The following is a 13,065-nucleotide window of genomic DNA, read 5'->3' as shown; positions in this document are numbered from 1 at the left end:
GAGAGGGGGAGAACACTGACTAAAAGAGCAGCATCCTGAGGCCCTGGAGGGACTGCAACCAACCAGGTCAGCATTTCACGAGTGTCACTTCCTGTTGGCCTCAACAAGAGAAGCGTGGCTGCAGTGTGGGGTGGCATGAGTGGCCGGCGGGGCAAAGGGGGCCTGTCAGACTGACACAGGAGGTTATACACGGGGCAAATGGACAATGCAGGCACAAGTACGCGCTGCACCGTTTTCCCTCTTCAAACCGGTGTGATTCAGGTTAAAGGTAAAGTGGGGGTGACAGAAAAAGGTCTGAAAGCATGCAAAGAAGCAGTTTTCTTCAGGAAATATGGGAGTCATCTCAAACTTTCCCACCTTATACTAAATGTAGGCCAGGACGCATAAACATGTTGCGTTCTCTTATAAATCCTCAGACACAAAGATGAAAATCTAGTGTGAGGCTGGTAAGGTGGAGCATCTGGAAGGTAAGGGAACATGACTTCCTGTGGGTTAACCTCTCTTTTCCCCACCTCTGTCTTTCAAGATTTTTTCCATCTCAACTTCGTAAAAATCCAGATACGACACCTGAAATAGCAGAGCTGGCTTGGGAAGGAACGTTGTATCTCATTTATTCTCCCGCAGCATAAGAACCAACCAAAAAGCGAACACCCACGAGTAAGGTTATACTCTGTAGATACTGAATATTTCCACAGATCTAACAGTGTGATTAAAAAAAAAAAAAGGTGAAGAGAACAGATTAGTGTGAAGGATATGAGTACATTCTTTGCCTGATTTTCATATTCAAAAGAGGAGTTGTCTGTCAGGCCTGTATGAATGACTGCTGCTTATCAGCTCTCTGTCTTTCTGTCTTGCTTTGCCTCTCTGGCCGGTGTTAATGTTGCTGTTTGACATTGCAAGCAGCAGACTTTTTTTTTTTTTTTTTTCCTCCCAGCAGCCTCAGTGGACACTGAGCTTTAGCCTAATTGGTTCCAGAGCAGACCCTGACAGAACTCTCCGCAGCGGCACACAGCCATATTAATACCCCCACGCCACATACACACACACACACACACACACACACACACACACACACACACACACACACAGACACACACACTCTAAAAACAAGCACAGCAATCAGTGACTAACTCGCTAATTAACGCCCTTACAAAGCATCTCATTAGCATTTGTTGAAGAAAGGGGAAGTGGGGAAAATGAGCATTTTGGTTTAAAAAAAAGGAGAGAAATTACAAAATAAGAGCAAGGCGCACGTGGGCAGCGTGTGTGTTGTATTCTACTCATAGGCCAAGGGCCTTGGTAGGCCCGCTGAGCAGCGGGCTACACCCCAGGGGAGTCCATTACCGTTCTCCAAGGGAGACATTGGATTCAAAGATAAGCATATTTTTAAAGGCAATCAGGAAAAATAAATCTCTGGCACACAAGCAACACTTTGGTTGTTAACCAGCAACTTAACCTGCAAGTACTGTGAGTGGAATAGGAGATGGGTAGATAATGGGCTATGGGAAAACCGTGCAGAGTGGAGATGGAGAGCTCAAACGCTTTGGAATAATAACTTACAACACTTATAATAAAGATAATTAAATGTATCTGTGTACAAAAATCAGTTTTTCCAGAGCCTTTTTGTGTTACTGTGTTTCATTTTCCTGCATTTTCCCCTCCGATGTCATGCTCTCCCCACATCATTTCCACCACCCAGCTGCTGCTTAATCCCCTGGTTTTACAGTGGCTTCATCACAGCCTGTAAAAGCAGCCCCCTTTGAACCCTATAAAGATGAGCAGTATCGGGCTTATTGTAAAACACAATCATAAGGTAAATGTTTATCCCCTCTCCGCCACTCTAAACTCCCCTAATGAGCCTGCTGGAGGGGTTTTGTCTCAAATAGAGGCGGAGAAAACAACACAGTCTCCTCAGATTAGGGCTGAGGAGGAGACGGAGCTATCGTCTCACCATGAAAACAGTAAGTAGCACAAACACAGCGTGAAACCAATTTCATGATGAGGAAAAAAAACTCAGTGGCAGCACAAAGATGTTCTCATTTTTTCAAAAGCGCCAAACACACCTTATGGTGTTGTGTATTAATATGAACATAAAAGTTAGGACATTTTGTAGAATTTGTGGATGATTTCTTTTTTGTAACAATAAATCTTGTATAATTGGAAAGCCTGTGTATTTTATTTTTAGGGATATGATCACAAGAGCAGAATATGCAGGTTATGCCAATTAAAAATAAACCAAATGGTACGCCCAGTGCTGACAATTAGTTGTCTGACTGGATCCTGGTTGGATGTACTGCCAGCTTATAGTAGAGAAATGAACATCCACACTTCATGGGACATTCCTGCAGTCAGCGTGCCAACTGCACTCTCCCTCAAAACCTGTGACACTGTGCTGCGTGATAAAACTGCACAGTGTTCTTTTATTGTGGCCAGCCGAAGACACACCTGTGCAACAATCCTGCTGTCTAATCAGCAGCTTAATCTGCCACACCTGTGAGGCGGATGGATTATCCTGGCAGAGGAGAAGTGCTCACCAACACAGATTTAGAACAATAATTGAGAAAAATATGCTTTTGATGTACATAAATATGAGAGCAAAAAAAAAAGTGTTGTATTTATATTTTTGTTCAGTGTATTAACAAGCAAGAGTCTCTGTTCTGTGTGGAAGAACCAGGCACAGCCACAGTGCAAATATTTATTTTTTCAATGAACACCACCAATTAGGATTTAGTAAAGAAAACGAGATACACACACACTACTGGTCACCCCACAATATGCTGCTACAATCATACATCTTGTTTATGAAGAGCCCATGTATTAAAAACCTTCAGATTTGTTATAAATGAAGTATGAGATCTGGCTGAAGTTTGCCTTCCAGGAATCTGATCTTGTTCTGTTTATACAGTCGTCATTCCTGGCAGAACACAGCATGATGGGCTGGGAAGGATGAGCCCTATAACCCTGCTCTTCCTGGCTGTTCTGACCTGCCTATTATCCATCAGCGACCCCACTATTACACCCACTGTCAGTACACAGTGCTACACTGAACCGCACCGCCCTGCGCTGTGAGCGAGCCATTACTCTCGCCTCAGGACGGCGGCGGCAGCCCACACCGCCGCGGACGCGGCCAGGGAGGTAAAGAAAGGGAGAGTTCAGAGTAATAGTAAGCAGGTAGTTAGAGGTCAGAGGTCCTGTGCAATCGAGACAGCAGTTCCACTCCTGGCAGCCGGAGCGGAACTCTGAGAGAGACCTGGAAGTAGATATGATGACCTTTTGTACAGAAGACCCCAAAATATACCCTCTTATCAAAATGACCTTAACATAGGAGCATGGGAAGGTAAGCAGAGTCCATCCATCATCTTAAAGATTAATCCTCCTCTCTATTCTTCTCCTGAATCTATTAATAATGTCGCCAGAGGGGGAGAATTTGCAGCAAAGATTTATTCTGATATTGTGACTTTTATTCATTAGCCTATAACAGGGGGGATTCCTTGAAAAGGAAATATGGAGTGAGCTTAGGGAATGCTAATTCGCTTCTGCGGCTCTATCTGAACTATACCAAAATCTATTAACTCAGTTGCTGAAACTGCTGACAATCTGCAGATGCTACATGCCAACGTACCACAAATAGGGAAAACCATCGCCCACGCCACAGAGGTCACAGTCCTTTATTCTTTAAAAGCATTTTCAGGCGGCTTTAACTTGTTAATTTACGAACAATTAACATCTTGAATAATTCGGTGGCAGGTGTGAAGCCTGAAAATCAATTTGATGGCCAAATCTTGCGCTGGGATCGGAGCTTTTCCTCACTCATTTAGACAAAGCAGTGGATTTCACAGTGTGGAGCAGCGCTGACAGCCCCAGGGGCATACTTCAATTAGAGACTTTGGTGAGTTTAAACACTGCAGATCTACTCCCGCTCAAAGGCGTTTGTCTCCCCCTCTCTCTCTCTCTCTCTTTTTCCTCCTTCTCAGCCGCTCTCTTCATATCTGCGCTGAGCACTCACTCTCCTTCTTCAAGTCCTGCTCTCTGTAATCAACCCAGTGCTAATGGCTTATTCTTTCTGCTCCAGCACCCACATTTCACTTGTTTATTTTCCCACACTCGTAAATCTGGGGACATGTCACAAGCGCAGCGATATTAGAGCAATAATCTCAGGTAATTATCAGATGCCCTCTCATTTTTTTTCCTCCCTCCCCCAGACTGTTTAACTCTCCTTCTCTCTCTCTCTCCTGCTCACTTTACGGAGAGACACTCATAGAAGAAAGTGCCTGTGCAGTATGCTGCCAGCTTAAGGAAGGATTTTTGAACCTTCACAAAAATTCAGGCGAGTGTTTCTCTTTAAAAAAAAAAAAAAAAAAAAAAAAAGAGGGAGTAGGACAAGTACATTTTTGAAACTTTCAGATTTGATTTTATGTCACTGAGTTGTAAATACATCCATAAAGTGCGTTAACACATTTGCATTCAAATGACCCTACATCAAATATTCATGCAATAATTCAACCTCTCCTCTGAAACACACACATCTATCAGATCCCAGTTTATATGAGGACAAATCACATAAAACGAAATAAAAAGGAGGCGAAAAAGGGGTTGTTTGAATTATTTTCCAGGTCAGCTGGATCATAGAGCCTGGACTAGAATTAACTGACCTTTAATTCTACTATTCACTCTTTGGTATTCGTGATCTGCCAATTACTGTTGTGAACTACAACTTAGAGAGATATCAGGTAAAAGGACTGTATCAAGTCGCTCCACACTGTACCTGCAAGAGTGGAAAGCAGGAAGATCAAACATGAGTAAATAAGGCCTTTCTGGTCTGGACTTTCCAACTGACACCAACACAGGCCACAGCCTGCCTGCTTAAGATTTAGATTTTCTTTGTTTTTCAAAATATCACATAAACCAGATCAATTCTGCTTTCCCTGAATGTATTTTCAGCAGTGGATAAAATAGAGTTGACTGATGAACATAATGTCAACAAAGTGGTGAATGTTCACGTTAACGTTGGTCAGAGTTAGGCCGTTTCATGGGATCTGCTGTAAGTCAATAAAATAAGAAATAAAAACTAAAAGAAGCTGAGCCAGTCACTCACCCACTCCTCCTGTATGAGGGTAACAGCCTTGTTGGCCCGGGACAGGTTTCGACAGGCCAGGATAACGTGGGCACCGTGAAGAGCGAAAGACCTGGCGGTCTCAAAGCCTGACACGAGGAGAGACAGACGAGAAGAAAGGGAGACAGACAGACAAAATGTAAAAGGGAAAAAAAAAAAAAAAAAGAATGAGGGCAAGTAATGCATCAAAGATTTTTTTTTTTCTTAAGATAACTTTGATTCTCAGTGGCTGGATCTAATGGGCCGGTGGTGGGGGAGGAATGTGGGTGCAAGTTAAAATCCCCATCAATTTTCTATATAATTTCTTTCATTGAGCAACCCAGTGGTCTCGTAGAGGGAGCTAATCATTTCTCTCTGAAGTGATGAAACTGATTGAATTATTGTGGTTCAAGACTTCTTCGCCTCGTCGGAGATAAAGTTCTGGATCTGACCGCCGGCGCCCCGAGAAGGTAGCAGCCGCTCGAACGCAGTGAGAGGAAGGGGAGGTCGGTTGTTAATTATGCTAATAATTATACAGTGATGGCAGTAATTATGAAAACACGGCTCATAATAGAGGAAGTCAAATGAGCAATCGAACAGTCGTGACATTCAAACTGAACCTTGCCGTGATATTTGAGCACATCAAAGGGCCTCTGATAAGGACATTCCTCCCATGAAACGAGGTCCGCAGATAGGCGGCAGAATTTATCAGTCCAAGACTACTTCATGGCTCCATCCAAATCATGTAGTCACGATAAAACTGACAAAAACCGAAGATAGACGGAGAGAGAAGTTCATTTCTAAATTACAATTCTAAATGGGTCATTTCATCCCATAGGTTGAATTAATTTACGAGATTAACTTTTTCCTTCACCGTATTTTTATTTCCTTTGACATTTACTATCCCTCAAAGTGTCACGGGAAAGTTCAACAGTGCGACGCTGCTTCTTATTTTTCAACCTCGGGATACAAAAAAACACACACATTTAGAGACAGAGAGCCCTGATTGACAAAGTGATGGGCTCAATAATTGATTGTGGCAAAGAGGGTCGGAGAGGCAGAGCAGTAGGCAGAGTGTATAAGAGGGTGGATTAATATGGACTGTAATTAGATTATATGTCTTAATCTGATTTTCATTAAGAGCAAAACTGGGAGGCCTAATTGTGAGGAGAGCGTTAAGGACTAATATCTATTAAAACTCAAAATTGGAGTAGGATTGGAAGCCCTTTCTGACAAGTGAAGCATGGAATGAAATTATATGACACCTTATTAGGTGTAATGGAGGGGACTGTGGCTGAGAGCTGAGATCGCTTCACTCACAGGAAATGGAAATGAAAATAAAAACAACGTGACAGTGGGAGTGGGGGGGGGGGGGGGCAAAAAAAGCAAGCAAGCAGCGAGCATCCAGGAGTGAAAAAAATGTGCTTTGAATGGGCTGGTCTGACAGCCAGGAAAAAAAAAAAAAAAAAACACTGGCAAATCTTCTCAGTGTCACACAAATGAAAACACTAATAGCAAAAATAAAAATGATACATTTCTTTACATTTTTTTTGTCTTAAATTTGACATGAGAAAGAAAAAAAAAACACATGCATTTTTTTTTTTCCCCAGCTCTGCTAAAATACACATAACTGCCGGCTTCGGGTAAACAACACCTCACACTCACTTGTTGTGTGTACAAACCATGAAAGTGAAATTAATCGACACCAGTGTTTTCCATAATGGAGAACAAATTAGAATATGGCAGCGACAACAGCAGCGGCGCCGAAGCCGTGTATTTGCAATGACAAATAACAAGGGCTTGACATTAATTGTGAAATAACGAGAGTGGCGTCGCCGCGACAGAGACTCCCCGCCCTCTCAGCCATGTTACCGGTGAAGAGGGCCGCGCTGAAATTAGTTCCTGGTCAGGTGTACAACAAAGGGAGTCTGTTTCAGCATCGTATGCTGATGGTGGAACATGACAAGGGGTCAGACCGGGGGGCTTTCTTTTGCTCTGGTGGATCGACAGACGCCATGAGCTGCTTTACAACACGCAGGAGGCCTCCTGGGCTGCAGCGTTAGTCCAGATTCTTCTGACTAATCAGACGACGACACTGTGGCGTGAAGGCAGGAGAAGACAAGTCCGAGTGGGATGAGAACGTTTTTAAGATGAAGAGGATTCTGGGATTGTGTACGAGTTCAGCCCGTGGCTTCACAATGTAACAGAAGTACAGTAAACGGCTCGGCTATTGTTGGAATTGTGTTTTAGTGTAATGTATAAATTGTATAAAAAAGTGTAAAATGTCCATTAAGCAGTGAATGCTCTTCATGGTACATTAGGATCCTGGCCCTACTGATATCCCCCAATAATGAGTGTGATTTAGTGATTTCACGCTTTGTTTGTCCTCCCTGGCCCACCGCCCCTCTCTGGATCCCCCTCGTACACAGGTGTATTGGCTCAATGTAATGAGATCATTACCAGCCTCGTCAGTAAACGTGTTTATTTGGCAAACGGAGCCGCCCGCTCCTTCTCTCTCTTGATCTGCATCCAAAGAGGCATTTAACTAAAATAAGCTCCGCAGTACAATTGGGCAAACAGAAGTCGATTCAGATCATTACAAGACCTGTGGGTAAACATGTCGAGTTCCCACAATCCCCCTTTGCAGCAGCTAAATTTATGTTGAGCAGAACATAAGAGGAACACAGATCATGAATGAACTCCATATTAACCCTGGACAAGGATGTATCCGCATTTTCAACTCAGATACGTTGTGAATTCAATTTATGATTCATTTTTTTAAACAATATCAAATTTAATTGCAACTATGCTGACTTATTCACTTTATATCTGCCTGGAAAATCCTTTGCAATCTCTTTGATTTAGTCAAAGTATAATGATATGTGATGAAAAATATTCTTGAATTTTTTTATTTGGTGAAGATTGTACTATATTTTGACATGTTTTTTACTCTATAAACTCATTTCACCAACGTGTTGATTTTCCACCCTAAACCCATTATTGTTTTGACTTCTTCAAATGATTAAATGTGAATGCAATGCTAGAAGAAAACCTGTGCAAATATTTGAGCCAAGTGCTGCTGTTTTATTTTGACCTTTAACCTTCTGTAAAGTTTGACTTCCTCCCAGGTGAGGGCACCGAACTGATGCATTCAACTGGAAAACATCAAAACAACAAAAAAAACAATAAAAACTAATTAATAGCTGTGAGTTTCCCTTTCCAAAGGTAATATGTATGTCAGATTTAGGGTTATTTTTTGCAAATTATAAATCATAGCACTAGTTAAATATTGTGAAAACAAAACGCTTACAGATTATCATTTAGTGATAGTAATTTAATTTCATTTTTTATTAGTTTCTTGTCTTTACATCTGTGATTTTTGTCCGGAGCAAACCAAATGAAACAAAACGTCCTTAAAGAAAGACGTTTGAGGAAACTTTAAGCTTTGCTTATCAAGCTTACAGTAGAGAGATGAGAGGAAATGAGCGAGGAGGAGAGAGAGAGAGAGAGAGAGAGAGAGAGAACTGCAATTTATTTTCTGTTGACTAATCACTCCAGTTGTAGTCAAAATATCAATTTTCCACTTGCTGTAGAGTAAATGAAATGTCTTTTACTGTAAAGAGAGCCATGGATAAGTGAACAACGGAGTAATTCTGGACTCCTGGGCTGTCTGGTGATGAGCGCACCTGTTCCTGAGGTTTGCTGTGCATTTTTTTTTTGCCCAAAAACACAAGAAAGAGAACAACTCTCCCCACTCTTTCTGACTTTAAAGATCTCCTCTAATTCCCCTCCATTAGTGCAAGAGGAGGGAGATGTCACCCCAAAAGTGGAATGTATGGTTAGTAATTACAGCCCAAGGTTGAGCTGTTCCAGGCGAGAGCACTGAAGTGGTTCTATTACCCCTGCCTGTCCCCTTCTGCCTCCTTCCTACCCCCCTCACCGGCTGTCTTGCCATCCGTGCAGCCCTATCTAGTACCCACACAGCCCCTCCTTCCCCTCCTGTGACCCTCTGTGTCGCCCTCCAACTCCCTACACAATCTCTCATCATGGCCTCACACCGCAATGGACACCCCTGGCCCTGCTGCAGCCCACCTCACACACACACACACACACACACACACACACACACAAACACACACACGGAGGACAGTAAAGTTGATAAACACATAACACACCAAGTCACACGTGTGCACAAGGATAAACACAAACCCCAGAGGCCTCTTGGAGACATATCTGCTGAGCATTAGGGCTATTTTCATCACTGTCATCAAAAAAAAATAAATCCCCCCCCCCATCATGTAACTTTCATCCCCTCATCATCTGCAGACTGTAAACTCAAAAGGTCCATAAACTACTTGACTACACACAATAACCCAATACCCCTCCGTTTTATTTTACCTACAGCCTTTAAGTACATATATGTATTCCATCCTCTTTCTCTAACCACTTCACTTCTATTATATTAGAGCTGTAATCATTATTGAACCCTTCTAGCCTCCAGCTTAATACTCTTTGCATGTTACACCAGTTTGGGTCTGCATAGCAAATTTCATCCAAGGTTAATAAAGTTGAATAATTTGACTAACCAACCATAACTGGTTCTCATTACGTAGCCAATAAACACATTCATCAGTGAGGACATGAAATGCCCGATGAAGAAAAAAAAAAAAAAAATAAAGCTCTCCTTCGATTTCCTCACTGGCTCGGTTCACGGGCTGACACGGAGCAGACTGAGCGGGGCGCGGGGCTGGCCGCTCCCGCATCGGACACACACACACAAACACACACACACACACACACACACACACACACAACATGACCAGACCTCTGAATATAAACACAGATGCACTCTGGATGTCATTTAAACCACACGCAGCCACTCAGGGCTGCTGAGAGAGAGACACACACAGACACACACACACACACACACACACACACACACACACACACACCGAGACACAGACACCACATGCCATCCTCACCAGGAACATCTTTTTATCCATCTAATTCCTCCCACTATGAATAATGCATTTTCCTCCTTACTGAGGCTCGGGTTTAACGCATCGCTGCGCGGGTCTTTAAGGGGGTCCTTATTCATAAACAGTAATGCAGTAAATACCAGAGCTTTGCAGCCAATTTAATGGCAGTTATGCTTAACAAATCTGCCTCAATCTAATGATCAGCCACAAAGCTAGGCTCCGGGTTTAATCTACACGCAGAGGCTCTCAGAGCTCTGCAACTCACTGAATATGCTTAGGGATCTCTCCATCCAGAGAGAGGAGAGCACCGGCCTGACACTTAATCCTCACAACACAACACTGGGATCAACACAAATACAGAACAATGTTAGTCTTTCATGAATAAGAATAACATCGAAAGTCCTAAAAACACTGCAGAGATGATGCATAGAGATACTAAAACATTATAAAGAGCTCCTTTCCAAATCCTCGCTACTCCCTGTCTGGACCACCCGAGTCTTTTCTGCTTCTTATTCCAAAATTGACCCCGTATCTTAGCAGTAATACCAGGCGGGCTTTAGCGCATGCATTCAAACTGAGGGGAGCTTTGCAGCGGCATCTGTATGAAGACACAATGCAGGAGGGGCAAGCAAGTTCAGATGAAACAGTAAGCATGTCAATGTCAGAAAAAAAAGAACAAACACTGCAAAATGTATGATAACATCAGCTGTGAGACGGCAAAAAGTTTTAAAAAGCCGTTAATGGAAATTCAGTTTATACCGATGTTACAAAACGACACTGCAGCACCCGAGGAATGGATCAGGCTCTGTCAAAAGACAAACACCACCTAACAAAGCAGTTTATCTGACATGCTATTTTCACAATAATATATAGCACATGGCGGAGACGGCTGTGTCCGTCTGGCTGTTTTATTTGACTCGGACAGAGAGGTCAACGTACGCGTTATTTCTGACCACTTCTGAATATATGTTGCGTTGACAACGTCTCACCTGGGAGACTGATGACGCTCCCCAGGTGGAGGAATCTAGAAACGGTCCCAAACGGAGCCGTCACAGAGAAGTGTGACTTCATTTGCTAAGAGAGCACAATACAAAAATAGTTTTGCCTCGACAGAAAAAAAATGTTTTACGCAATACATTGAATCAACTTTTTTTTTTTTTTTGTTTCTTATGATTTTAGTTCTGAATCTTGCACTTTGTCCACATTTATATTTAGCGCCCGAGTGTGAAGTACCAATATCACGACAATATCCCTTTAAGGACAACTGTTCCATGGACCCCTGGCCAGTAAATAACCCGAGAGTTAGTTGATAAGGGGAAATTAGAGCCAGAGCAGGAGTGCGTAATAGGGATGGATAGGAGGCTCAGGCCTGGGTCAGAGCCGCTTAGGAATCAATTCAGAGGTACAGGTGTACCAACCACAGGTCTATAACAGTAAGAAAACCTTTAAAAAGAAGGAGGAGACAGAAAAGCAGGGGAGGGAAACAAACTCCGATCATTCATTTCCATTATCACAATTAAAAAACGCCGTTCAGGTCGGTACTGGTTTTTAATTTACAAAAGAAAGCAGGGAGAGGAAGACTAATGTTGTAAACTGAGCGCAGTGATCATGCTGGCAAGACAAACGACATTACCGTCTCGCCTCCCAGCACTACTGCAACGGAGCTTCAAGGCCGGTCACAAAACCAGTGACTATGACAATCCATGCATAAATAAATTCATATATGTGCTTTTCATGTTCATGTGCATTAAGGACCAAATTAAAAAGCTCAAATGTAAATGTTCTAATTAAATAATTTCCCACCATTACTAATAAAAATGTCACATTTGCCGTGGAGGGAATAAGCACTGAAGAAATGGAAATGGCCTTGACACTTGGATTAAAACACTATTGATGCCATTAAAATGCTAAGTGGGTCCAACCAATTGGCATAACCACATTTCACTATAGGAATGTCAAAGGAGTACACGAGAAGTAGCAATTACTATTAGAATACTGTTAATTATGGCTGCCGCATTTTTAATATGTGGCAGAGTAAAACAAAGGTTATGTTAATATGGGTTTATTAAGTATTCACACTATAAAAATGTCTGTCTGTTGTTGCCTCTTGATTCAGTCTTTTCAGAAAAGCTGATTTTTTTTTCCCCCCACATGAGCACATTTTCACTTACTAAATGCATCACAACAAATGTTAAATGTGGATTATCTTTTTCATTATATAGTTTTTCTTTTTTTTTTTAATTAGGGTGAAAATGGGCATGTGTGAAGCAGTTAATACAATAACGTGTTTAAAAGCATCACTTTTCCAACATGGTGGACCTCCGGCGCCCTCTAGTGGGGGAAATATCAGCTTTTGGGTTTTGTTTTTTTTTTTTTAAAGGGCATGACAAACATGTCTGATTAACTTTCCCTTCCTTGGAAGTTAAGTGCTGTCAATGCAGGTGGACAACAAGTACAGCACTGAACTTATAATCATTTTTGAATTGTATTTATTGTCTTTTTAATATTTGTTATCTTATCAGGATTGACGGAATATCCCTGCTTCTCAGAGTCTGGGAGGTTTTACACTTGTTTAAGGCAAAATCTGAAAGTCAGACTGCAAGACGGTGGTGATACTCCACAACTAAGTTATGGATAGTTTACATTTTTAAATGTATGCCTTTATATATCTCATGAAGTAATTTCACATCGGCGCATTGGCTTTCCACCTGTAGTCAGAGTTCAACTTTTCAACAGCTGCAAACACTTTTGTGATCATCTTTTTATTGTGGATTGAAATATTCATTGTTTATGCTGGCTAAATGGGTCTACCTTTATTGTTTTCCACAGTCACCATTTGTTATAATATATATTTCTTGAGTACAAAAGGAGTTTTCCTTCCAAAATAATTATAGAATAATATTTCACTGTTTTTCAGTGATTAGTTTACTCTGATCTAACATGTCATACTGCAGTGCACAAATAAGAATGATCAATAAAAAGGATCTCAGCTGA

At 41.9% G+C, this 13,065-nt stretch overlaps 1 protein-coding gene across 1 annotated transcript in view; it reads right to left on the bottom strand.

Moving 5' to 3' along the window:
* Positions 1 to 13,065, bottom strand: part of wwox (WW domain containing oxidoreductase) — a 121,896-nt gene that overhangs the window by 103,830 nt on the left and 5,001 nt on the right. Inside the window, exon 5 of the mRNA XM_030095586.1 lies at positions 5,096 to 5,202. Coding sequence (XP_029951446.1) covers positions 5,096 to 5,202 — 107 coding nt within the window. The remainder of the gene's footprint in view (positions 1 to 5,095; positions 5,203 to 13,065) is intronic.

This window comes from Salarias fasciatus, chromosome 7 (genome assembly GCF_902148845.1).
Source record: "Salarias fasciatus chromosome 7, fSalaFa1.1, whole genome shotgun sequence".
Classification (NCBI taxonomy): domain Eukaryota; kingdom Metazoa; phylum Chordata; class Actinopteri; order Blenniiformes; family Blenniidae; genus Salarias; species Salarias fasciatus.
The sequence above is the reverse complement of the archived record's forward strand: the minus strand, read 5'-3'. Positions and strand labels throughout refer to the sequence as shown.